This window comes from Penicillium cataractarum (assembly GCF_028827025.1).
Source record: "Penicillium cataractarum strain IBT 29864 chromosome Unknown utg000009l, whole genome shotgun sequence".
Taxonomy (NCBI): domain Eukaryota; kingdom Fungi; phylum Ascomycota; class Eurotiomycetes; order Eurotiales; family Aspergillaceae; genus Penicillium; species Penicillium cataractarum.
Genome location: NW_026622745.1, coordinates 2,726,865 through 2,750,802, shown reverse-complemented (window position 1 = coordinate 2,750,802; position 23,938 = coordinate 2,726,865). Strand labels below are relative to the sequence as shown.

The 23,938-nt window shown below is 50.3% G+C and overlaps 6 protein-coding genes across 6 annotated transcripts; 3 read left to right on the top strand and 3 right to left on the bottom strand.

Annotated features, from left to right (window-relative positions):
- Nucleotides 1–3,611: 3,611 nt before the first annotated feature.
- N7496_011593 (uncharacterized protein) lies at nucleotides 3,612–4,991 on the bottom strand (the record flags this gene model as incomplete). Its single annotated transcript, XM_056704506.1, has 4 exons — nucleotides 3,612–4,285; nucleotides 4,351–4,484; nucleotides 4,544–4,825; nucleotides 4,900–4,991. The coding sequence occupies 4 exons, from the start codon at nucleotides 4,989–4,991 to the stop codon at nucleotides 3,612–3,614; spliced, it is 1,182 nt and encodes a 393-aa protein (XP_056550466.1).
- A 3,498-nt stretch (nucleotides 4,992–8,489) lies between these two features.
- N7496_011592 (uncharacterized protein) lies at nucleotides 8,490–10,116 on the top strand (the record flags this gene model as incomplete). Its single annotated transcript, XM_056704505.1, has 2 exons — nucleotides 8,490–8,719; nucleotides 8,784–10,116. 2 exons carry the CDS (start codon nucleotides 8,490–8,492, stop codon nucleotides 10,114–10,116), a joined length of 1,563 nt encoding a protein of 520 aa, XP_056550465.1.
- Nucleotides 10,117–10,606: 490 nt separating this feature from the next.
- On the top strand, nucleotides 10,607–13,555 carry N7496_011591 (DEAD/DEAH box helicase; the record flags this gene model as incomplete). Its single annotated transcript, XM_056704504.1, has 2 exons — nucleotides 10,607–10,875; nucleotides 10,951–13,555. The coding sequence occupies 2 exons, from the start codon at nucleotides 10,607–10,609 to the stop codon at nucleotides 13,553–13,555; spliced, it is 2,874 nt and encodes a 957-aa protein (XP_056550464.1).
- A 624-nt stretch (nucleotides 13,556–14,179) lies between these two features.
- N7496_011590 (uncharacterized protein) lies at nucleotides 14,180–19,304 on the bottom strand (the record flags this gene model as incomplete). The annotated part of the gene is given in 2 exon segments (XM_056704503.1): nucleotides 14,180–15,890; nucleotides 15,901–19,304. The coding sequence occupies 2 exon segments, from the start codon at nucleotides 19,302–19,304 to the stop codon at nucleotides 14,180–14,182; spliced, it is 5,115 nt and encodes a 1,704-aa protein (XP_056550463.1).
- Nucleotides 19,305–20,377: 1,073 nt separating this feature from the next.
- Nucleotides 20,378–21,342, bottom strand: N7496_011589 (EXPERA domain-containing protein; the record flags this gene model as incomplete). The annotated part of the gene is made up of 4 exons (XM_056704502.1): nucleotides 20,378–20,460; nucleotides 20,526–20,841; nucleotides 20,884–21,047; nucleotides 21,135–21,342. 4 exons carry the CDS (start codon nucleotides 21,340–21,342, stop codon nucleotides 20,378–20,380), a joined length of 771 nt encoding a protein of 256 aa, XP_056550462.1.
- Nucleotides 21,343–23,093: 1,751 nt separating this feature from the next.
- Nucleotides 23,094–23,425, top strand: N7496_011588 (uncharacterized protein; the record flags this gene model as incomplete). The annotated part of the gene is made up of 3 exons (XM_056704501.1): nucleotides 23,094–23,229; nucleotides 23,308–23,364; nucleotides 23,415–23,425. The coding sequence occupies 3 exons, from the start codon at nucleotides 23,094–23,096 to the stop codon at nucleotides 23,423–23,425; spliced, it is 204 nt and encodes a 67-aa protein (XP_056550461.1).
- Nucleotides 23,426–23,938: the final 513 nt, after the last annotated feature.

Below are 23,938 nucleotides of genomic sequence, written 5' to 3'. Positions count from 1 at the left end.
CTAGTCCAGTATTTATATATTTACAGTCCTGCCTAATTAGGCAGGGATGATCAATGGCCACCAAGTGAGGCATTATTTTTACCACGCGGAAGTCTTCCACTGCCGGTGGAAGGATCAGCAAAGACAGACTCGAGTTGTAGAAGGATGGGCTAATCCCCTGTATATACAGCTCCAACCTAGAGTATGCAGCCTTTTACCATGTGCAGCCTGCATATGTCGTCAATTATGCCCTGTGTTTCGGGAAAAATGTTTGGGAGTTTCACCGATATATCAGAATAAAGGAGATTTTTGTGCCGACCCAGTGACAAAGAAGGTCCCTACACAATAATACAGATAGCAGGAGGGGTCCGGTTTTTGTAGGGGCGTGCCTGGAAATCTAAGTGGACCTGGCACTTCCAAGAAATCTACACCAACAAACAACCTTTGGGCTATCGAAGTTAATAGATTTTGCAACTTGATATTTTGTTTCTGCAATATCTTATTCGAGGCTCTCGTACTTCCCACCTTGTTTCCTATGCGAATGGGCCCCTTGGACAAGCTTTCGCAATGGATTGGGATCGGAGTTGTTTGAACGAACAGACAATCGAGATTGACTTTCGGCTGCCTAGACAAGATTCAATAGTCCTAGCATATCGGTTCTCGATTTGTGCGATCTCTCCCTCATGTGGGGGCTTCTCTTCATTTACTTGGTCGTCGAAAGGCATGGTACAGATTTGAATGACACCGGCATTGGCGAGGCCTCAAGAACTCAAAATATGACGGTGACTTCTTCATGTTATCGGGTTTCAGTTGCTTCTCGAGAGTCACATCGTGAATACCAATGCGAAATGGTAGTAAGACATTTCGCCTAGCAATCATATTATTATACCATTCGGATATCGCTACGGAGTAGGCCTAGGATAATAAACGCCACATATTACATATTACAATTGTCGCACCACGCCCGAAGCCGAGAAGCCACAAGCGTGTCTGGCCAGAATCACAGCGTCCAGCCACTCCGTTCCTCAAGCTTCGAAAGACTGGAAAGGTTGGTTTAGATGGCAACGCTTAAGGTTCTGGTCGTCAGGGGCCAACCAGGAAGATCGGAACTCGGGAGCAACATTCTGTAGCCACAAAGAGCAACAGCACTAGCAGCACGGACCTGCGCGTTCATGTGGACCAGGAACCACAAATTAAGACACTCAAGCTAGGCCATGATCAAGACCAGTGCTATTAGCACGGCCATTGGCCCATTTACATACTGAAGCAAAAGGCCCACTGCTTGGATTTGGCTTAGATTGTGGTGGTCCTGGACGGAGTGGCCCGATCTGGAATAGGAGGAAAGGCAGTGTTCGTTTGAGGTGTTCTGGCACGCGAATGGGATAGATTAATCTATACAGACGGTTTTATCCGTACATATTCCGAATCTTGGTAACTTTTTTCGTAGTGAGATGTTAAATTCGAAGGCTTAGGCTATTGTGCGAGTGAACCGAGGATTTCAAGCGCCATGACTCGGTCAATTTCCTCGGTAATCAATTATCATGATACATAATGTAATTTCTCAGTCAATCCGCTGGTACCGTTGTTGATTATCTGGAGAAATGGCCGATAGCCACTTGATCCGTATGGAAGGATCCGTACGTCCGTAACACAGTAATACATGTGGCAGTCATGTATATGGCACTATTCTAAGCGACATCGGACGATACAGAGGGTAACTTATCCCGAGGTACAAAAGCCTCAGGTACAAGCTTAGGATCAAGGTTCCTACCGTGTGAGTTTATGAAACGCATCTTGTTGGGTCGTATTATTGAGGAACTCTTTTGCACAGTGGGAGTATTATTATTGAGTTAACTTTTGTAAACATACTTTTCCTGTGACATTTTTTTTTGTCAGCGGACCGCGCTCCAGACACCGTGGGTCCGAAAGTTTGTCGAAACTCTGTTAGATATAAGTGGATGAAAGTGGCTGGCCGAGCACGCTGTTTTCTGGAATTTCCAAGTTAAAGTGAAAACATTCGTTTCTTTTTTTCTTTTCCAGGAAGACGTTGCATCCTTCGGTCTCACTATCACGTAGAAGGAAATACGTGCGATTTAGCGACTGCCGTGTTGCTGGTAGGGAGAAGCATATCGGACGGGCGGATAGTCGGCTCCGATGACCATTAGAAATTGATAATCGCTTGGCTGTCTGATAATAATAATGCCGGTACTGTACACAAGTCAATTACTCCAGACTCCAGACCGCTTATCGGTCGCATCTCTCCGCAGGTAGTAGATCCCGCTGGACATTCCTTGGATGCAGTGGACACTGCCCCAAAGCGCATCCGGAAAATCCTACGCTCCCTATCTATTTGGAGTACCATGGACGGTAAAGAAGGTGTGCTGGGCTCGGGGAGGCAAGTTCCATGGCTGTTGCAATGCTGATAGACAACAGGAGCCAATGTCTGCGGGTCGGTGATGGTGAGCACGACTAAGTGGAGCCTCCCAGCACTTGACTGCCCGGGGAGAGACGGACTGGACCAGCTGTATTCGGCTCTTGTGGTAAGTAGGAAAACCAGCTTAAGGAGGAACAATTGATGCGCCTAAGTTGGAAAGGGCCGTTTGTCAAAGACGCCTTATCCGGGAATCGTTCTTCATTTGTCGAAAGGAGCGGAACTATTGGATGACTCGTGGACAAATTGCGCTTTTGGGCAGGACGCGCATGAACTTGGCGGGGGATAGGCATGGAACTGGACTCAAAATTGGGATAGATCCTGCGTGGAATGTTCTATCGTACTCGGTTTAGATGTTTAGGGCAGCCGGGGCTTGTTGATTAACCCGGCTCGGAACCGGCAGACGTCGGATTTCGAGCTCAGGCCCTGAGGAAATAGTTAGCGAGACCCGGCAGGATGGGAGCTGGGACTTTTGGTTCTGCGCCAAACGGCCTTCGGAATATGAATCCGTAGAGCTAAAAAGAAAGCATCAATTCCGTACTATAGGATCAAAATTTACTTGCATAGTAGGACTTGGGAGGCGACCAAAGGCCTTGAGCTGCCATCAGCTTCGACAGAGCAGTCGGCGACCCCCGAAACAGAGCAGATCAGCAGTCGTTGACGCAGTTTACGCAAGGAGGCGGGAGATCGGCGGGGTGGGTGGCTCTCTAACTGGCTGTATCATAGATTGGATCCATCGGCGGTTCCGTGGGAGTTGTAGAATGGCTCGATGGATGGCAAAGATTGGGCAATTTGGCTATTGCCGTTAAGAGGCAAATTGATACTCAAGGATTGACGCCCTCTTGTTCAGTGGAAATGTTGTATATCATAATATGTATTTCTATGGAATTATTGTATTGTATGCCGCATTCACGGCGATCCCGGTAAGAACCCCCCACCCTTCTCCGTCCGCCCCTCCTCTGCGACGATCGTGGACAGAGGCCACCCAATCAAAAATCAAAAAAAGTAGGTCTAGAAGGGAATATGTACAGGTCAATCAATGTAAGAAAAGTGCTCAAGAAAAGGAAACGATATAGCAATATAATGGCGAGGCGATGAACGATCAAAGGCTGGGTATCTGGCCCACCAGGACTCCGTGAGTTCGTAACAAATGAAAAAATTTTGGGGTTTGGTTTGGCGTAAAAAGCAGGACGGGCCGCAGCTAAACCTCCTCACGCTCTCGGGGAGCCCGAGTGGCATGCGCTGTGCTGGTCTGGTAGTCTGCTGGCCGGGAGTCATGCTGCACGGTGACGGTGATATCTTGTCGGATCCGCAGAGCGCGAGCGGATCCATCATCGCTGCTCATATCTCGATCCTCACTAGCGCCGAGGCTCACGTCGGAAACCGCAGCAGAACCCTTCTGCGGGGTCACGGTCGCATTGTGTCGGATGTCGTTCATGTCGAAGTCGCCGGAGCGTAATTGACTGTGTGGTCCGTAGGGTCGAGAATTCTTGCTGGTCCAGGGGCCAGACTTGTAGCGGTCGGTGCCTCGCTTGGATCCTCCAGTCCAACTCTTGAGAGCGGGGAAGACATCACGGAGGAGGGACCAAACGAGCGGAAGGTTGGTGACAAGAATCGCAACGGTGGCTTCACGGAAGTACCAGTTCATGTAGACATAGGAAATGAGGGCGGGAACGAGACAGTAGACCTTGTTGAGGACGGCCGCCACGATAACGAAGATGCCCATACCGAACAGAAGCAACAGGATCAACTTCTGCTTCGTGGGCACGCGGACTTGCACCAGCATTGGAATGGCGACGATCAACATGAACACATCGGCGGAGATGGAGAAACATCCTTGGATGATCTCATAGTACTGATAGGACGAGCATTGATCTAATACGAGAAGTTAGACAGTTTTTTAGTTTGATCCCAATGGTTGACGGGTTTAACGCTCTTACAGTCTGGTGTAGGCACAGCCCAATAGTTGGTAATTGGGCGGCAGATGAGGAAAAGCGACAACTCGGTAGCGACAAAACCAAGGGCAACATAGGCGGCGATGTAGTTAATCCACTTTCGCTGCTTCAGACCCTCACTGATGAAGATAAGTTAGTGCAAGGACGAAAGTGAAATATGACGTTGAGTTCGACATACGTGATACGGGAGTAGATGACGAGCATGCAGGCCTTCAAACTCCAAATACATAGGATAAAGGCATGCTCAGAGACGAACACCCATTTACTGCCCCGCTCTCGCTCGGCATGCGTGGTGGGCGTCAAGTTTTTTATATCCTCGTCCGACATCAAATTTGATCCTCCACCCGTTGCTACCGAGTTGAGCGCAACACACAGAATTGTATACCAGACCAGGGCGAACATCATAAGGTAATCATCAACTTGGAGATTGCGAATACCCAGACGTCGAACACGGGCAACACTGTCGATCACAGTGAGTTAGTTGTAAGTCCACACTATACTCCATGGCGATCAAGCAGTATCATAAGAACTCACAATCGAAGAATAGCGCCCAAGACGCCGACACTGTAAAGCGTCCATGTCTCGCGCTCGAATTGGCGACCGAAGTCACCTCCCAGTCCAGACATAGTGTCGGAATGGAGCCTGTATCGAGTCGAGAGGGGTGTCAGGACAAAAGGTCGAAACGAAAGGATAGAGCAGTTCGGAAAAGGTGGACAACCCACATATTATAGAATTAACCGGGGAGGAAAGGCCGATATCTGGATTATTGAGTTTCCGGTAACGTATGCATCTGCCGAGCACGATCAAATCACCAGGGGTTTGGCTAACGGAGAGTTCGCCGGGTTAGCGTGATAGGTATGATTGGAGCGTGAGATGCATGAGAAGTGCAGCAGCTCGAAGCGTGGAGGAAAAAGGCTTATCATAGGCGAGCGATAGATCTCCCAACGACAGCAACCAGCCAACCACAGGACTAGGTGGAGAGTCAAAGCCAGTACAAAAGTTTCCATGGCTGTGGATGCAACAGGGAACCATGGAATTGTGATTTTTTGGGAAATGATCGGTTTCCCTCTTACAGTTTACAATACATACATCCATACACTCAGTGCATGATTTAGATTTGGTACCTGGCAGTGCTGGTCGATTGTAGTCTTTGGCTCCACCCTCTGACCCCTCAGTTCCTAACACTCCAAGTCCAACGCTACGCGGCTACTCAGGGGATTGGCCTACAGACCTTCCAATTCGAGCAAGGATGTCCTTGATTTGGTTTGATTTGCGCAGGCCAAGCATTCCTTTGGCTTGGAAGAACGGAGTAGCACTCCGTAATTAGACTCTTAGCTGCGAGTACCTGCCGGCAATGCCTCAGTATTGGCTTAAAAAGTTAACCAGGTGGACTTGCCGAGAAACTTTTGTTCTCGAACCCACCGGTCTCGGCGGCAACAATTGACTGTTCTGACACAAAATGTGGTGCTAATAATGAAAACCTGTAATCTATGGCTAAAAGTCGGCTACCTATCGTATGAAAGGTCAGCCAACAAGTGAGCACGCGAGGCCTGGGCAATTTGGGGAACTTAAACGGCCTTCCTAAGAAAGTCGAGTGGCTGCTCGTGGGGCTTGGTATTTGGAAATCGCGTACGGTATGGCAACATCGTACAATCTAACTGCTGAGCTCATTGCGGAGTTAAGTTCCACCCGCAATCAGCGAATTGATGAATCGGCGTCCGGCCACTTTACTTTCGGCGGATCCAGTGCCTGGGGAAGCGGGCATCCATGACTATAATAGACTTTGGTGCTAACCTGGTAAATGGGGACTAAAGTGGGTCTAAATGGAGCCCAAGGATGGAACAGACCGGGCACTCTCAGCGACGCCTTTGCGAATTGAGGGATTTTGCCAGTGGAGAACGGGGATCCCTACTCCGTACGGGAGTCCCGTAATTTTTTTTAAATGGAGTAGTATGGAGTGTGCTCCCCCCAAACGTGACCTCAGCGTGGCGATGTACTCAGTAGACCATCTGGAATGATTTTAGGCGGACCAATGCCAATGCATAGGTGGGAAATGGACACAGTGGTTGCATGGATTTCTTCTGTGATTCACTATCAAGTGCCATGCAGGCATTATTACGATCGGATCTGCACGATTCTGCAGGTTCGTTCTTCATGAACAGGGATATTACCGGCATTAACTGGTCGCTGCAGTACTAGTCTCCCGCCGAATCCTGGTTCAATCCCGCGGGAAACCCTAGCATCGTCTTTTTTTTTCTCACGTTTATGGCCCCCAAATCAATTGTCTTTAGGCTATGATGATAATTAAAGATAGAAAGGACAGTAATACTGTTGTGGTGCTAGTAATGTATCTGCTACATTGCAGTATATTAACGGTTGCTGGGATTTGGGCCTTGTCTAGATCCAGAGACACACGCCACACAAATCCCACTAAAATCCTTAGATCTAAGGCTAGATCTCTTTTTCTATCCGCACACAGTCAGACTAGAATTTGACCGGCTGCATCTGGATAATCCACCTTGGCCAAAACGGAGTATACCCGCTCGCCTAATGGGGGCGGGGATTTCCGAGTATATCCAGAGTGTACAGTCACTTTCTTGGGGGATGTGCTTTCGGTAACGTAGATCGTGGGCCTGATCCAACACAGAATGTCGTGGATTGATTGTCTTCAGTTTGATGCGAGTCTGGGAGACGTTTGATAAATTTCAAAGGAGTAGACGGAGCACTGACGTTTCTCATAGCTAATTTCCAGAGTATATCTACTCGGATCCGACAGTATTGCAAGACTCCGAGGTACTCCGCGAGCAGTGGAACAATCTACTATGAGATGCTCGTTAGTGCATCTATTGTTCTAGCTACGGTGATAACTCCATAGTGAGTTAGTAGTAATAGTTCTAGCTTCTAGCTCAGTAATTTTCATAAAAAAAAAAACCAATCACACCATGGAAGAGCCGCGATCCTTCGAATCCGCGCGATGCCGCATTAGCGTTGCATCCGGCCATAAATCCGTGAAACAATAGCCTGACCGAAGACTTTATTGAGTGGTGCCTCAACGAGCAGTATGTCTCACCCTGCGAGTAATTCTCCGAGCATTAAGATGTGTATTCTTAGTGCCCCTGAATTTTGAGACTTCTGGAAGCGTGGAAACCCACCGAGGGCCAGCCCTGTGTGTGCCATGTGGGAAGGAAATCGATTGCCTTTCGTGGGAGTCTCTCTTGCTGGGACAAAAAAAAGGAAGGAAGACGATACGTCACGACCCAAGATGCTTTGTATACCACATGGCGATGCAAAGTATGTTGTGTAGGGCAAAAAGCATGTTGAATAGTCAATGTAAACCACCCAAAGCAGCAAAGGGTCGAGAACCCCGCCACGCCCCAGGATTACTGGAGTCTTCTGCCATGGTTAATCTTCCTACCCCGGTAGAGGCGGTTGACAAACAGCAGCTTCGATCGGTTATAATCCATTCCGTCGTCGAGATGATGATAATCATCTGATCTTGGCGGACACAATGGTATCGAATAACAGTTCATGAGCAGCGCCAGAAAAATCCAGTCTGCTGAAGCTCCCCTTCTAGGTAAAGCGTCGATGCGCAACTCGTTGCGTCGAGGCTGACTTTCCGTTGGAGTTTGGTCAAGTTGCCTCTGCAAGTGCCCAATTGCAGCGCATTTCTGGGGCCGCGGTGCCCCACAACCGCCGAAGTGGCCACTCTGAGGTGCGCTGCCGGGATCATGATTGGATACAGATTGGAGTCTCCGTCGATTAGAGTGGCCAAGGGGAGTGGGGTCATTCAAGGACCATTTCATGGTCGAGTGCTGGTGGTCGACCAAGTCGGTCCTGATGGGTTCGCTGTACGTTTAGGACACTCCGCACCGGCAACTCGGAGGGCCCGCCATCGCGTTGGACAAGGTCCGAAATCCAATCGTATATATCTCTAGCCCTGCTCCCTGTTTTTATTTTTAATGAATCACTTCGGTCACTCCATCCATTCCCCCTTCCCCAGCATCAGGGAGCGCGCTCTTCGTGCATAATTCCCCTTACCTCCTCCCTGTTCGCACACGAGCTAGGCAGAGATTGATTCTCTTGCAATTTTGGAGGGGACTCGATTTCACGTGGATTCATACACAATGTCGACCGAATTCGATGAGAAGACCAAGGCCGTCGACTCGACGGCCGCCGAGGACCCCCAGGGCGAGTTGATCAACGCGTCCGGTCACGTCCAGGAACTGGATCGCAACTTCTCCCTGCTCAGTATTTGTGCCATTGCCGTGACGACCGGCAACACTTGGATTGCCCAGGGTGGCAGTGTTGTGACCGCATTGAGCAACGGTGGTCTGGGTGGTACGATCTATGAATTGTATGACAAACTATCTCATCCTTCAAGTGGGAATATAACACGCTAACCTTTTCGTCCTTGACAGTATTGCCGTGTCCATCTGTTACTGGCTGGTCGCTGCTTCGATCGCCGAGCTGGCATCTGGTATGCCCTCTGCCAGTGGTGTCTACCACTGGGCTTCGGTGACTGCGGGCAAGTATGGTCGCGCCTGTGGTTTCTTCGCTGGTTGGTGGAACTGTTTGGCGTGGACTCTGGGTGCTGCTTCGATGTGTTTGATCATGGCCCAGCAAACCGTTTCCATGTACGCGCTGATGCACCCTGGCTTCGTTCCTCAAAACTGGAACGTGTTCGTCAGTTTCCTGATCTGCACCTGGGTTTGCTGTGCCATTGTGCTCTTTATGAACCGCTGGTTGCCCTTTATCGGTAACGTTGGCATGTTCTTCATCCTGTCCGGTGTCTTCATCACCATCATTGTCTGCGCTGTCATGCCCCATGTCAACGGTACTGGATACATGTCCAATGACGATATCTGGGCGACCTGGAGCAACGGAACTGGCTACAAGCAGCAGGGCTTCGTCTTTGTCATGGGTATGCTCAACGGTGCTTACAGTGTCGGCACTCCTGACTGCTCGTCCCACTTGGCCGAGGAGATCCCCCAGCCTAGCCGTAACATCCCCAAGGCCGTGCTTGCCCAGATGAGTGTCGGCTTCATCACTGGCATTCTTTACATGATCGCCATCTTCTACTCTATCCAGGATCTTGACAGCGTCACCTCCAGCACCTACAAATTCCCTCTGGCTGAGATCTACCACCAGGCGACCGGCTCCCGTGGTGGTGCGCTGGGTCTCCTGATCATTGCTTTCCTGCCCACCCTGGTCACCGCGTCCGGTTGCTATATCACTGCCGGTCGTACCCTGTGGACCATCTCTCGTGACCGTGCCACTCCGTTCCCCAACTGGCTCGGCCGCATCAACACCACTTTCCACAACCCGTTCAACGCCACCCTGACTTGCGGTGTTGTCATCACCATCCTGGCCTGCATTTACCTGGGTTCGACCACTGCCTTCAACGCCTTCGTTGGCTGCTTCGTCCAGTTGTCGTCTCTGTCCTACTTCATGGCCATCTTCCCCCACATCCTGACTCGCCGCTCCTCGTTCACTCCTGGATACTTCTTCATGAACAACAAGATTGGATACGTTGTCAACACCCTGTCCTGCATTTACATCATCGCCTTCGTCATCATCTTCTGCTTCCCCTACGCTCTGCCCGCGGAGGCTGCCTCGATGAACTACGCCAGTCTGATGACCGGCGGTCTGACCATCTTCGTCACCATCTGGTGGTTCATCCGCAAAGGCTCCTACGAAGGTCCCAAGAACATTCCTCTGTCCGACAAGGCTGTTCCCGATGAGGCTAAATAAGCATATCCAAAAAAAGTAAAATTGTGGCGGGGATGTAAGAAAGATGACCGATGAACTGGCTGTTTTTTGTTTGAATATACCATTTTGGACGCATTTATTATACCTTCTTATCGCTGATGATCTGCATGACCTATTAGATGCAATATTTGATCTGACTATGATGTGATTTAACTCGTTATGTACACCAATCTTTAATGATGCTAAAGTGTTTGGGTTTCTATCTATAGCTCCAACAAGTAAAGACAATTGACCTTTAAAGCACAAATTTATCTCAACTAAATGAATATATTATGCATGCTATATTCAAGCTTAAATTGAAGATAAAACCAGCTCCTATACCTAGAAACCCCAACATTGTATCCTAAATTCGGTTGTTTACTTCCCCAGATTCGTTCATATTGACTCGATAGTGGTCATGTGACCACGCGCTCCACGCCTCGCGTCTTGCTGCCAGCCGCGTCTCTCAAGAGATCTCACGTTTCAAGCCGCCATGGTTTTCAAGCCCTTCAAACCTCCTTTGATCAGGAAGCCCGAGCAATCAACTGAGACGGCCGATGCAAATGACCACCCGACTAAGAAGCCTCGCTTGGTGAAGGACGAAGCAACATCCGAAACCCAGACAAGGCCCACACCGACTCTAGGTAGCCGAAAACCGCTATTGCAAGTCAGAAACATTGGCAAGGACTCTACGGCCAAGGAGATAAATGAATCGGTAGCCAAGGAAGACGCAAGCTTCGAGAGATTCTTCAATGTTCTCTGGTATGTTCGCTCAAAGTTCTCCTCGGCCGCCAAATGCATTGGACAATTTATCTGACATACGGCTTTTATTCTTAGGAGAAAGCCAACAGCGAAAAAGAACAAAACATGGGATGGCGATGGTATACTTGCAGCCAGAGGAGGATTCCTCTACCTACGCGATGTGGGAGGCAAAGACATGGGACGGGTGACATACGAGTCAGAACTTGAGCCCGGTAAAATGCTCTACGTTGCTGGGAAAGAGGTTGAGATCGAGTCGGAGATACCACGAGCAGAATACCTGGCTGGGAAACAGTTCTTGAGCAATGCAAAGCCCGCGCCACCACCCCCGTCGTTGCCCAAGAAAACACCCCTGCCAGTTATGCAAAGAAGCGAGTCGCGCCGGCCGTTGCCTACTGGTCCTAGTTATACGAGTTCGCTGAAACGCAACTCATCTGCTTTGGAGAGTGGCACCTCCACTAAATCAGCAAATGCCCTCGGCGCGTACAAAGCGCCTCTACTCAACAACACTGTCAATTCGTCAACGAGCTCCGAGGCGATAGTGCCACGACATGATCCTTATGCAAAGGGAGCGTTGGTCATGCCACGGCCGAAATCATTGCCCCCAGGAAAGCGCGTTGTTGATGTTGTTGTTGACCCATTGTTGACGAAGAGCTTGCGCCAGCATCAGCGCGAAGGCGTTAAATTTCTCTACGAGTGCGTAATGGGCATGCGCGATTTCAATGGCGAGGGAGCTATCCTGGCCGATGATATGGGTCTCGGCAAGACATTGCAGACAATCGCTCTACTATGGACTTTGCTAAAGCAAAACCCAATTCATGGCGAACCTCCCGTGATCAAGAAGGCGCTCATCGTCTGTCCTGTGACCCTCATCAACAACTGGCGAAAGGAGTTCCGCAAATGGTTGGGTAATGAGCGAATTGGAGTGTTTGTATTTGATGATAAGCGGAAACGCTTGACCGACTTCACTAGGGGCAGGGCTTATAGCATCATGATTGTTGGATACGAGAAACTGAGAACGGTGCAAGAAAGTCTGGCCAAGGGTGTGGGTGTCGACATTATCATTGCAGACGAAGGCCATCGGTTGAAGACCTTGCAAAACAAGAGTGGGCAGGCAATTCAGTCACTCAATGCCGCGAAGAGGGTCATTCTCTCCGGCACGCCCATTCAAAATGACCTGAAAGAATTCTTTGCGGCTGTCGATCTCGTCAATCCTGGTGTTCTGGGCAACTTCAAATCGTTCATTCGAGAATTTGAAACTCCTATTGTACGAAGTCGACAACCGGAGGCCACCAAAAAGGACATCGAAAAGGGCGAGTCCAGAAGTGAGGAGCTTCGCGAGCTTACCTCTAAATTTATTCTCCGCAGAACAGCCGATATTCTATCGAAATACCTCCCGCCCAAGTCAGAATATGTGCTCTTCTGCAAACCAACTCGCACTCAGGCAAACATCTATAAAGCTGTCCTTCAATCGCCAATTTTCCAAACGGCTATGGGCAATGCTGAAAGTGCCCTTCAACTAATTACCATCTTGAAGAAGCTTTGCAACAGCCCATCACTTCTCTCGGCGAAGAACAATGATGACTCGCCAAATGAAACCATCAGCGCCCTTCTATCTTCACTGCCACCTAACCTCCTTCGCCACTTTTCAGCCTCTTCGAGTGCCAAGGTCCGCGTCTTGGATCAGATTTTGGATAGCATGCACTCAAAAACATCCGAGAAAATTGTATTGGTGTCCAACTATACGTCAACATTGACCCTGCTCGCCACCCTCCTCACCTCACTTGGTCTTCCATTCCTCCGTCTGGATGGAAGCACACCCGCACAGAAACGCCAGCCACTCGTTGACGACTTCAATCGCCTCCCCGCAGAAGCATGCTTCGCCTTCTTGCTCTCGGCCAAGGCAGGTGGAACTGGACTCAACCTCATCGGCGCTAGTCGCCTCATCCTCTTCGACGTGGACTGGAATCCGGCTACTGATATCCAGGCCATGGCCCGCATTCATCGCGATGGACAAAAGAACCATTGTCGTATTTATCGTGTCATCCTCAAGGGTAGTTTGGAGGAGAAGATCTGGCAGCGTCAAGTTACCAAGCTCGGGTTGGCCGACAGTGTGATGGAGCATAAAGATAGCGTGTCACAATTCTCCACGGCCGAACTACGCGATCTATTCCGTCTCGACGAGGAAAGCACCTGTCAAACGCACGAGCTCCTCGGTTGTGAATGTGGCGGCAAGGGAGTGTCTCCCGCCCCGTCAGGCACGACTACACCCGGTGACAACAGTGACTCTGAACTTTCTGAGCTAAGCGAGCCCCAATCTGACGATGATGACTATGACGACCTTCCCGACTTGCCAACCCTGATGAAAGCTTCGGAAGTCGACATGGAAAAGCAAGAGCGCGAGGTTCAAGATAGATCTCGGCGTGGTCGGACAGCCTCTAAAAATGAGAAGGGCAAGGGCAAGACGCAGAAAGAGAAGATGCACCAATCCCTCGCACATTACTCTCATATCGACCCGTCCTTGCTTTCAACTGGCACTGAGGATGACGAGGAGATTGCGGCTGCCGTTGACGATGATGTCCTTGTTAATTTGCTTAAGGATGAGTGCAACATGATTGGCTACATCTTCAAGAAGACGAGTGGTGCGCAGGTGGAAAGCCCGACGGTGGTGCCTGATGCTTGAATGATGGTCATGTACGAAGATGTTTACTTTTCAGGTCACAACAGCTTAAATTAGATTTGGAGGGACAAACCGTCGGTCCTTGTAGTATAGTATCCAATATGATCTTTGTCAATAGATTACAATGATGCACCATATCTTTTCGACTCTCAACATTAACTCAAGCCTTCAATCGCACATAATTTAGGTAGAGTCGACTTATTCTCTAGTATCAGTTTTGTAGAGACAGATTTGATATACTAAGGAAAAGAAAGAATCGGGGTTAGCTACAGTGACTACGAGGATGACAAGATGGCTAATTCATCGAAAATGGTTTAAATCCATTCACTTTCAGCAGATGCTCGAGTTTATCACACAGCCGTAAAGACAAATGACATGATAATCATTAATCCATACGGCCACCAATATCTAAATGTACAAAAGAAAAATGGGGGGTAATCACATAACGACAGACAAGATCTAAAGAGATCAGTGGTGTAAAAAAACATCATAGAGAAGAAAAGAAAGTTGCATGCACGAAAAAAGATCAGCCGCTCTCCACCGATGCACTACATCATGAATGATCCATCCTATCCCTGTCTCCCTCCCGACTCCAAAACACAAAACCAAGTGTCACCCGCAGCATACCTAATACCGCAGTTTGCCCACGAGGCCAAAGGTATAAGCCGCCTCGGCTTCGGACTTCAACTGGATCATGTAGATGCGCTGGGTACTCGTGCCCACACCACCTTGTTTGGCGATGGTGCCACCTTCGTTCTCCTCATGCACAGAGACAGCGATACCCGTGCGAGCAACACGCTCGAATGAACTTTCAGGTAGACACACATCCAGCAAGACTTCGCCGCGGGTCTTGCCACGGATGATAATGCGTTTTTCGGGCTCCACGTCACGGCGTGGTGTAGCTGCGCCTGAACTGGGGGGTGAAGTGCTATCGTCCCGGCTGCCTTCGCTACGAGCACTAACAGCGGTTCCTGGACGGGAAGGTGGATTCTTTGGTGGTGCAGGCATAATTGTCAAACGGGCAGCACCCATGTCGCGCCACTTGGAGGCAGACTCACGAAGGTAGAGACGGATCTTGGCATTTGAAAGACCGATCCCGTCGGCACCCTTGATTGCAGCGGCAATCCGGCCAATGCCTGATGATGGAGAGGGGTCGGAAGAGCCCCCCGAGCCGGAGTACATGCTACCTTCGCGGCCGCTACGAGATGTCACAGTCGAACGAGAAATATTAAACATCTTACTGCCGCCGCCAAAGCGCTTCAGCGCAGAGAAGGCGCTGCTCATTGTACCGACACTACTCTCAGAGCCCTCGGCAAGAGAGCGCGGGGAATCGGAAGCGCGGTAGCTCTTTCTGCGACGAGGGAACCCGAACCAGCGGTTTCCTTCTTTGCTATCGGGCTGCTCAAATGTGGGCATGTGGTTGTCATAAACAGGGCCGCGGGCATTTTGAAGGGCGATGTAGGTAGGGTTGTTGATTCGAGCTTGATTGATCAGGCTGTAGAGGGCGTCACAATCATCAGGGCTGCGAGAGCGGAACATAATATTGTTGCTCGATGTAATCTTGGATCGGTCGGTGGGAGGTGAGCGGATGCTAATGTCGATCGCGGTACCTCGGCGAATTGGAACCAGTGGTGTGAGTTCCATGGAGATGAGAGGTCTCGAAGATGAATTCGGGTCAGTTCCCACCTTGAAAGCCTCAATCAGACCAGGGCTGACGATGATAGTGCACTCATCGGGAACTAAGCTATCCCAGCTACCCTTGTCAGACCAAGCAAAGATCGATGCAATCGCCTTGGTCGACTTGGTTGGTTGCAATGGCACAGTGCGGTATCCACCTTGCGATGCAGAGTTGGAAGGAGACAGGGAGCTCGCGTCAGATGTACTAGAGTGAATTGCTTTTGGCTTGGGGAGATCAGGCACATCTTCGTCCTCATCCGATGCCGAGGAATAAGAGTCCGAGTCCGTTACAGAGCCCGAGTATTCAGACGAGGAGTAGGTGTAATGTCGCACAGTCGATGCATCAGAGTCGGTTTCGGAGTAGTCTGAGGCAGTCGACGGCTCGTATTCATGCTTCAGCGGCGAGGAGCCACGGCGCTTGAGTCGAACACCCGAAGGGGTAAGCACAGGGCTATTGGAAAGCTTGTTCGAGGAAGAGCTCGGCGAACGATGGGGAGGCGGTGGGGGAGGAGCATTTTCATGCTTGGACTTTCGTCTAGATTTCCTCCTGCTAGATTTGGTAGGAGTCTCTAGGGGTCCTTGGTCAGGTAGAGACTCCAGTGGTGGGTAGTCTTCCTCTTGTTCGGGCTCAACGGTGGATGGAGAAGACATGTGGGTCTGACTGCTGGCACTGCGAATCTTTGGAATCATAGGCAGATAGGGAGATGGTGTTGAGGATACTCGAGGGGGAATCCCTCTCTGGAGACTCCTTCTGGCGCGGCGTTTGGGGTGCCTTCTTAGAAGTCTTCTCCTTCGGGACGGCTGACTCCTTAGCACTGTCGCCACCACCATAGAATCTCCCAGCTGCGGGTGTGGATGTCGGAGTCTCGACTGGCTGGTCTGAGACAACAGTCTGGGGAGATTCAGTCTCCGGGGCCGGGCTATCCGCATGACGAGAATGTCTCTTTGCCTTGGACCGCTTCAGTCCACCAGGTGACTTCTCAGGGCTGACCGTGGAAGGCAAAAGAGGCAGGCCAGGACGAACAGCTTGTTTGCTAGAGACTTCAGAACCGCCAGTGGTATATTCCGTCTCTCGAGTAGCAGTTGAGACGATAGAGCTCCTGTTTTCAGTGGCAGAGGAACTGACAGTACTAGGCTCGGAATAGTGCTCTTTGGGAGTAAGAGAGCGTCGTTTGGTAGCTTTCTCCCCAATAGGAATGTCCACATCGCTCGGGTTGACCCTTGGTGGAGAGTCACTGGTACTGGGCTTACGAGCCTTGTGCTGCTTGGCTCGACTGATAAAACTCTGGCTTCTGCAAAGTGCTGGGGGAACGGGATCCTGGCCCAGCAATTGCACCCATTCAAGACCAATCTCGACTTCATCAATGCGAAGCGAAATAAGCTCCTGCCAATACTTATGCTCTCCAGGAGCACTGCGTAGCATAACCACGATCTCACCCTTGCTGTCGCCGTTGCGGGCCGAGACGCACCGGAGATCCATTGGCGGGAAAAGCAACCACCGGTCTGAGTGATCAATCTCACAAATCAGCAAATCGCCGCCGGGGCCATTGCTTGATGTATTGTCTCGGTAAAGGAGTTCGGCTCGGCAGTCAACCAACTGGCCACTAGAGTGGTAAAAAGAGAGATTGAAAAAGTCGCGGGCCCGCACGCGACGAGTCTGATCGACCACAACATTGCTGGAAAGCCCCAACGTCATTGGATCTCTGGCTCGAGTAGGATCGATGCTAGCAGCGGATTCATCCTCGAGTCTTGCTCTTTCGTCCCGTGCTCGCCTACGGGCGTCCGCCACCAAGGAAGCATACGCCGTAGAGATCTCCTCGGCCTTGGCAGATGGCTGCAGGTGATTTATCCCCTTGAAACTCTTAGCAAGATATTTCAATCGGACTAGAGGCCGCTTCAGTAGATAGGCCACATCGACCTTCTCGCCATTGGAGCCAATGACATCGCCCTGTTCGTCTCGCTCCATTCCTTCGTCCAAGCTCTTCGTCTCGGCATTTCCGGTATCCTCACCCTCCTCTAATGGGGCCAGGTTCACAATGACATCCTTGAAGCCGAGCCTCCATGCCTTTAGGTATTCGCGGTACACTCTTTGAGCACCCTGCGCCCACGTGAGTAATGCTTCAGCATCATCTTGAGGAATTCGTTTATGTAGGGTCTTCAGACGCTCAATAGCGACACCCATATTGACAATAGGCTTCGAGAAGTTGAGGTCATCCTTTGGATCCATCGAGGGCCGGAACAAGCCCGCAGCAATAGCCGAGTCGGATCGCGAAAGGACACACGTGAGCAAGACGGGGATGACTCCCCCAACGAGCGTCTTAAGCTCACGCATATACTTGGCTTCATCAGCGGTGAGCTCAGCCAAGAGATCGGGGATGGTCGCATTAGCCAGTCGACTTTTGTTAGAGCGGATGCTTCTTCGGGACCGAGTACTGCCACTCCTCGAGACAGGACCCGATAGTACAGACATGAGGTCCTTGTGGGTAGTAAGACGCCGTTGAAGTTGCGACGCGACCACTGGCAAGGAATCAGGGTCAAATTGATCTTTCTCTTCAGCCGCTTCCTCGGCCTCTTCCAGAGTTTCAGGTGTCGACCGCTTGGCCACAGGTTTCTCGGAGATAGTCGAACCTTCGGGGAGGGTGCTCAGAGTTTCCACCGATGCAATGGTCGACAGTCGATGGTAGCCAGTGCTTGGGAAAGGCTTCTTGAGACCAACTGGAACGGGCGCGTTGTTTCCAGAGACTTCAGAGCCGCCGTCCGAAAATGGCTGGAAGTCTGACTCGGAAGGTGCCAGACTATCCTCATATGGTTGGTCACCAAACTTCTCCTTATCATGGCGGATTCTCAGGGCGAGTGGCTTCTCGGCCTTATCCATGTCAAACACTTGATCCTTGCGAGTCTTTTCTGAGGATGAAGCGTCGTCCTGCTCCTTAGAAGTTCGACTATGTGAGCTCTTTGGTCGAGAGCCGCTACTCTTTAGATGAGTTTCGCTTTTTTGAGACAGCTCGGAGATAGACAGCTCTGACATAGGATTGCTTGCCGCAATCTCGTCCACCATGCGCTGGGACCGTCTCGCGCGGGCTGATTTGATATCCAACGGACCGGGCATATCAGTCTTCGAATCGCCATTGTCCACGAAGGGATCCGGAGTTTCAGATAGCCATGCTTCAATCTTCGCTCCACGAGTTCCAGGTGGAGGTGGAGTTGGCCTTGGTGGTTCGGGCTCTGGTAACTTGAACATCTTCCTCGACTCGTCCAGCATGTGGGCGAAGATACCACCCTTTGGCGGTTTTTGAGGGCCACGAGCGCGTCTCCGGGATAGCTCCGTGAAGTCAGCCTCGCTTTTTGCCCACTCCACATCTTCGGGTGGCGGCGAGCTTCTTCTCTGGCTTTCCGCTAATTCTGACGGTATCGTAGACTGGGGAGGCAGGTCGGTCTCCAAGTCGCTATCGGCAACGGATTCGGCATCCTTCTGGACAGACGACCGCTTCAGGTCTCGGGTTGGCGATTTAGAGGCATCCACGATGCGATAGGCTTTAAGCTTTGGAGGTTCTCGACTCTTGTCTAGGGCATCCTTCTTGGTATCTTTCTTGGCTCGTGGTGACCCAGAGTCTCTGTTGGTCGTGTACTCGTTGATGCGCCTCGGGACGGGCAAGTTGCGTGAAGGCGTTTGCGTCGTGGATCGATTCTTTCTCCAGTGCTCATCACTGATGACTCGCTTTCGGGGGGTGCTGTGACTGCGTTTTCGGACGGGCGGGACCTTCTCCTTCTCCTTCTCCTTCTCCTTCTCCTTCTCCTTCTCCTTCTCCTTGTCGGATTTCTCCAACCGCTCCACGTTCAACTTCGTCACCTTAGGCTTTGGTTTCGGTCGGTTCTCTTCCTCGTCATCGTCATAAGTCCCATCGTTGATTGTGATTACGCCTCCGCCCTGTTGCTGCCATTGGCGCACTCGTGAGCGAACGGTGTTTGTGTCATGGATTCCCAGCGGCTGTCCAATATCGAGTGGTTTGCTTGGAGTCGATTTAGCACTCCCTCCACGGTTGGAGGGGCGAGTCGGCGTCGCAGGGGTCGGCATGGATGTCTATGCGACCACATAAAAGATCAGTATGATCGATTTTGTCGAGTGTTGTTGACTCTGCGGATAACCGAAATATGTTTGTTGACAATCGTCATCGGTCGGGGGGAGGAGGGTCGATCACTATAGACAACTCACCACAGTGACCCAACGGCCTGGTTTGGGTCGCAGATCTTAAAGTGACAGCATTTGCTTCCTTGCGACGAGGATCCCAAGGGAATAGACCCGAGGAGGGGGGAGAAGTAAACACAAGACTCCTTTGAGGCTGACCGTAGCTTGGGCGGTTGGTTCAGTCGATAAGCCCACCAAACGAGTCAAACACCGCTGCCGGGGAAACCACGCGCCGATCGACACCACACGCTACTCCGTACTTGGTCCAGACAGTGATCGCCCTTTGACTCCTGCCCAACCACCAGTCAAATCCGCCGCCGTGTTGAGTTTTGCTGCAAGGATCGATCCGCCTGATAGGTCTGCCCTTGTGATTTGATCGCGCGGCTTTCAAGAGCAGCTGAGGGCCTCGATGCTCTTGGCATCGCCCGCTATGGCCGTCCCGGGGGGGAAAGGCTGACTAGACTCTCTTAGAGACCGAGGTCAGACAGTGCTCGAATAGGATGGCAAATATGTAGGTCATGAGAAGAAGCTTAAAGGTGGACAAAGGGCAGATTTTATTACCGGGTTTGCGCGTCTCGAGTAGTGCGGTGGTGCCTCATATGCATGGGCGTCATCGCTGCGTTGGACAGTCCACTTTGACGATGTCTTTTGGACTATGCTGGAACTACGTACAGTAGTTTTATGCAGTATTTTGTAGATGCCTGATCAGATCCACCTATTTAGGCCTATGACTCGTTTTATCATCTGCTATTCCATTCCTCCAGTCGTATCAGCAAGTATCGAAGTCTACATAATCAGCCAATCACTTTTGTACTGTTTCACATTTCCTCTGAAGATGTCCTGATCAGAACGCCTCTTCCCCTCAATCTCAATGCTGACCGACTCCCGGTGTCAACCCTGTTGGAGATTAACCCTGTCTCCACCAGTGCCCACCCGCACATGCCACTATGACGGAAGAGGTGCTATTGGGCTTTACGCCTCGCGCCTGACTCCTGCTGGGCCCGAATCGCAGCCGAGAGTGTGCGGATGCTGTCGACCAGGTAGTCTAAATAATGCATAGAGTCAGTTGGTCTACGCCACCCGAAGAATTGATATAGCTTCTATACTTACAAAACGGAACCACAATCCAGATAAAGTTCATGAAGAAGTAATACAGCCAGAAATAGTAGGGCTCTGGTCGGCTGTATGGTATATCGTTCACGTAATGATCGAAGAGACTAGTCGCATAGTACAGTGTATCTCCATAGAGGTGGCTCATACACACGATCAACTGCATGGGGTGGCGCAAGGAATGCCGGGTTGCGGTCAGATATGCAACAACGAAGCAAAGAGGCCCCCACAGCAGCTGGGAAACAAGCGGGTCAGTGGAACTGGTAGGAAGTAGTCTTGAAATGGCAGCCTCGCGTATCGCACAATGTACGGTACACTGTAAAATCCAGCTATTGTTATTGGCGTGCTATTGACTTACCACGGTCATCGTCTCCATGCACAACACCAACGTGTCCGATGTCATGTATCGAGAGTCGGATAAAGCATACTCCTTCCACAACTGGCCGAACAAGTCCTGGGCCGAGGCCATATGGTCATGGTTGATCATGAAGTAGCCTTCAAAGAAACAGTGGAGCGTGCCGGCTTAATGTCGATCCTGTCAGTTCCCAGACTAACGTTTTCCTTCCATTCCATTGCTGGAGCGCTGTCAAGGGCGTGGGGATGTCATACAGAGCACAAACCACAGAATCGCAATCCGATCGGCCAGACGGAGCGTCGGTCGCACATAACTGGCCATGGCAAAGGTCAATCCGAGAAGGGCCGCGCAGCCTCCGCCGGCTGTGACGAGTAGCTCGAGGACGGAGGATTGGTTGGGCGAATAGCCAACGATATTGGCCCCAAGGGGGTAGAAGGGGTGGGCAGATGAGATCCCCGTCATGGCGTAGGCATGGAGCGGGCGAGAAAGCTTGTTTATGTTGAGATTGAATCTAGATCCAGATTTCAAGATATGTCGACCTGAATCCTATTTATAGTCTGAGCTCTGATTAGCTCTCCACGCGGCAACGAAGAGTACAGGATATTCGGGAGTTGTTTGCTTGGGTTTTACTCTTCGCGGAGGTCTGCGCGATGATCGCATCGGGTGGATCTGCCTGAGCTCGTTGGGCCAATTGGGAAAGGGGCCACCCAGAACTACGAAAAGTAACAACAATTCTGGCTGATATCCATGAACATAACAGCTGCCGACACAAATAATGAAAGAAGGATATAGTGTACTAGGCGTTCACAATCTCAAGCAAGCACCTACACCCAACGAGAACGGAAGATCGGCTTGACTAGGTACTCGCTTGGCTCTTGTTTGAAAGTCTAGGAATATATAACCCTACCGTTTACACTAGGCTTCAGCTAGGTCCTCCGTCATCATCTTTATTTTATGTTTAAACGCCGACGAAAAACCAGGGACAATCTTAGATAAGGATTTCAACTGATAGTTAACTATCGAGACTATATTGTTTGCTAGACTAGGTTAAATGATATCGCATATCTAAAGTCCGGATTACACAGGGCTCCGCCACTCTTGGAAACGAATAGGTGAGCGAACAAAGAACTTGACCATGGCAGAGTACCTGGCCAAATGATCCCATGGATAGAAAAGGATGACTGTAAGAATAAGAAACCCTCTCAAGGATAATGAGCCCTTCATTCTAGATGCTCCTACCTAGGCGCTCAGCGTCCTTTGAGCGAAGGGAACGATCAAGGGGCCGCGGCCTTCAAACCAAAAATCCACTGCTCGGCTAAGTAGGCTATGAAGTGTGGTATGTACATGATTTAGCTCCGCACATTCTGGATCCCCCTAGTAAGGGACGACCACAATGCTTATCGAGTTTTCTCCTGGGATTCTATGTGAGAACCATGATTATCAGAAAGGTTAAGTTGGCGGGCTTTGGAGATGCCAAGGAGAGTATCCTGCTCATATAGCGCGTTGCCAAAAACGAGTCTCCTAACACACCATACATTACAAGACTTAAGCTTGCTGCTTTGTTCTCAGTTTTGAACGGAAATACGAATATGCAGGTGATAGGACGCCACATATCCACGGGCACCTTCCACCTTGCCTCCACAATACTCAAAGATAGTGAATGTAGTATAACCTAAGTGTCCCTTGTCTACACTACTTAGTCACGGAAATTACAAGCTCCCCTATCACCATGCAAGCGTCCCGCTGCACAGTAAAATTACCAAGCTATTAGGTATCTGTCAAGAATATCTGAAGCTCGGCAAATATGCCATTGTTTGAAGTTTCTTCTACAAGAATGAGCCAAAATTTCAATCGTGTACTTTTTCATCTTTCGTGGCTTGTTACTGTAGAATTCCAGTTCGATGTGGCCACAAAACCCCTTCTGAGGCAAGTCAATGTCTACTTAACTTGACCAATTACAGTTCAACCTCGGCTTTCGTAGGCGTTATTGCGATTTGAGGGGTACAACACATCATATAATCTACCGGATTGGCGACGGAATCATCAACCAAGGTTGATCAGGGATGAAACTATGTGCTGCGATATTGACATGAGTATATACTTGAGCATTAACGGTTGAGGGTCTAGATAAATAGTCTTCTCTCTGTCCCTGGCCTTCCACGGACCACATTTCATTCGTACGCCTTCGACAACATCTTTCGCCTACCGCGGTCATGTACTTCATCAACATTGCTGCTGTTCTGGCCCTAGCCAGTATCGTCTATGGCGCAGCTATCCCACAGGACCCCCTGGACTCAATATTACAAGTCCTCTCTGGTGTGCCTGTGGCTGGTAACTTGATGGAATACGGTAAGTGAAAAGAAGAATAGGACGCTCTGTCGAGGTGCTCATTGGATCTCAATGCAAAACGCTAACATAATAACATAGCCTCGCGACCAACTAGTGGGAACTCTGCCACGCCGGGTGGTGACGATATCGAAAATAGTAGGTGATTATCGAAAGCCCCCATTTGGATGGTTCTGACAGCTTTCCAGTGACCGACTAAAGAAGCGCCCCCCAATCAAGATTGGATTCGATTCAAGGGAACATCTCGGGTGGGCCTTTCGTTTCACTGAAAAGTGAAAAGAATGTTTGGATTAAAATATGGGTTCGCAGGAGTTGATGTGATTATTTGTATCCTGTGGTTATTGCAGAATTATGGCCAAGTGTTGCGTGTCATATTCTCGCTCTTTTGCTTCAGATTCAGCCTCGGATCTATCTACAATATACGTTCCCTCCATACCGGCGTCCTCCAATTCTCCATGTTATCCACTTTTATAAGTTACTGCCTGAATAATGTATATCCATTTTATTTTGACTACCCTTTTTAGGAGCAAATCACATCATGTACTTCGTACTTCGTATTTCGTATTCTGTATCTTGCACTGCACCCGAGCGGTCAAGCTTTTGCTGCCTCAGGCCACAAAGGTCCTCGTACGATTAGTCTCCGACTCTCCGCGCCAGTTCCCCGATAACCCCCTCGGCCAACCGAGCGACCTACCGTGATCCCCCGATTGCT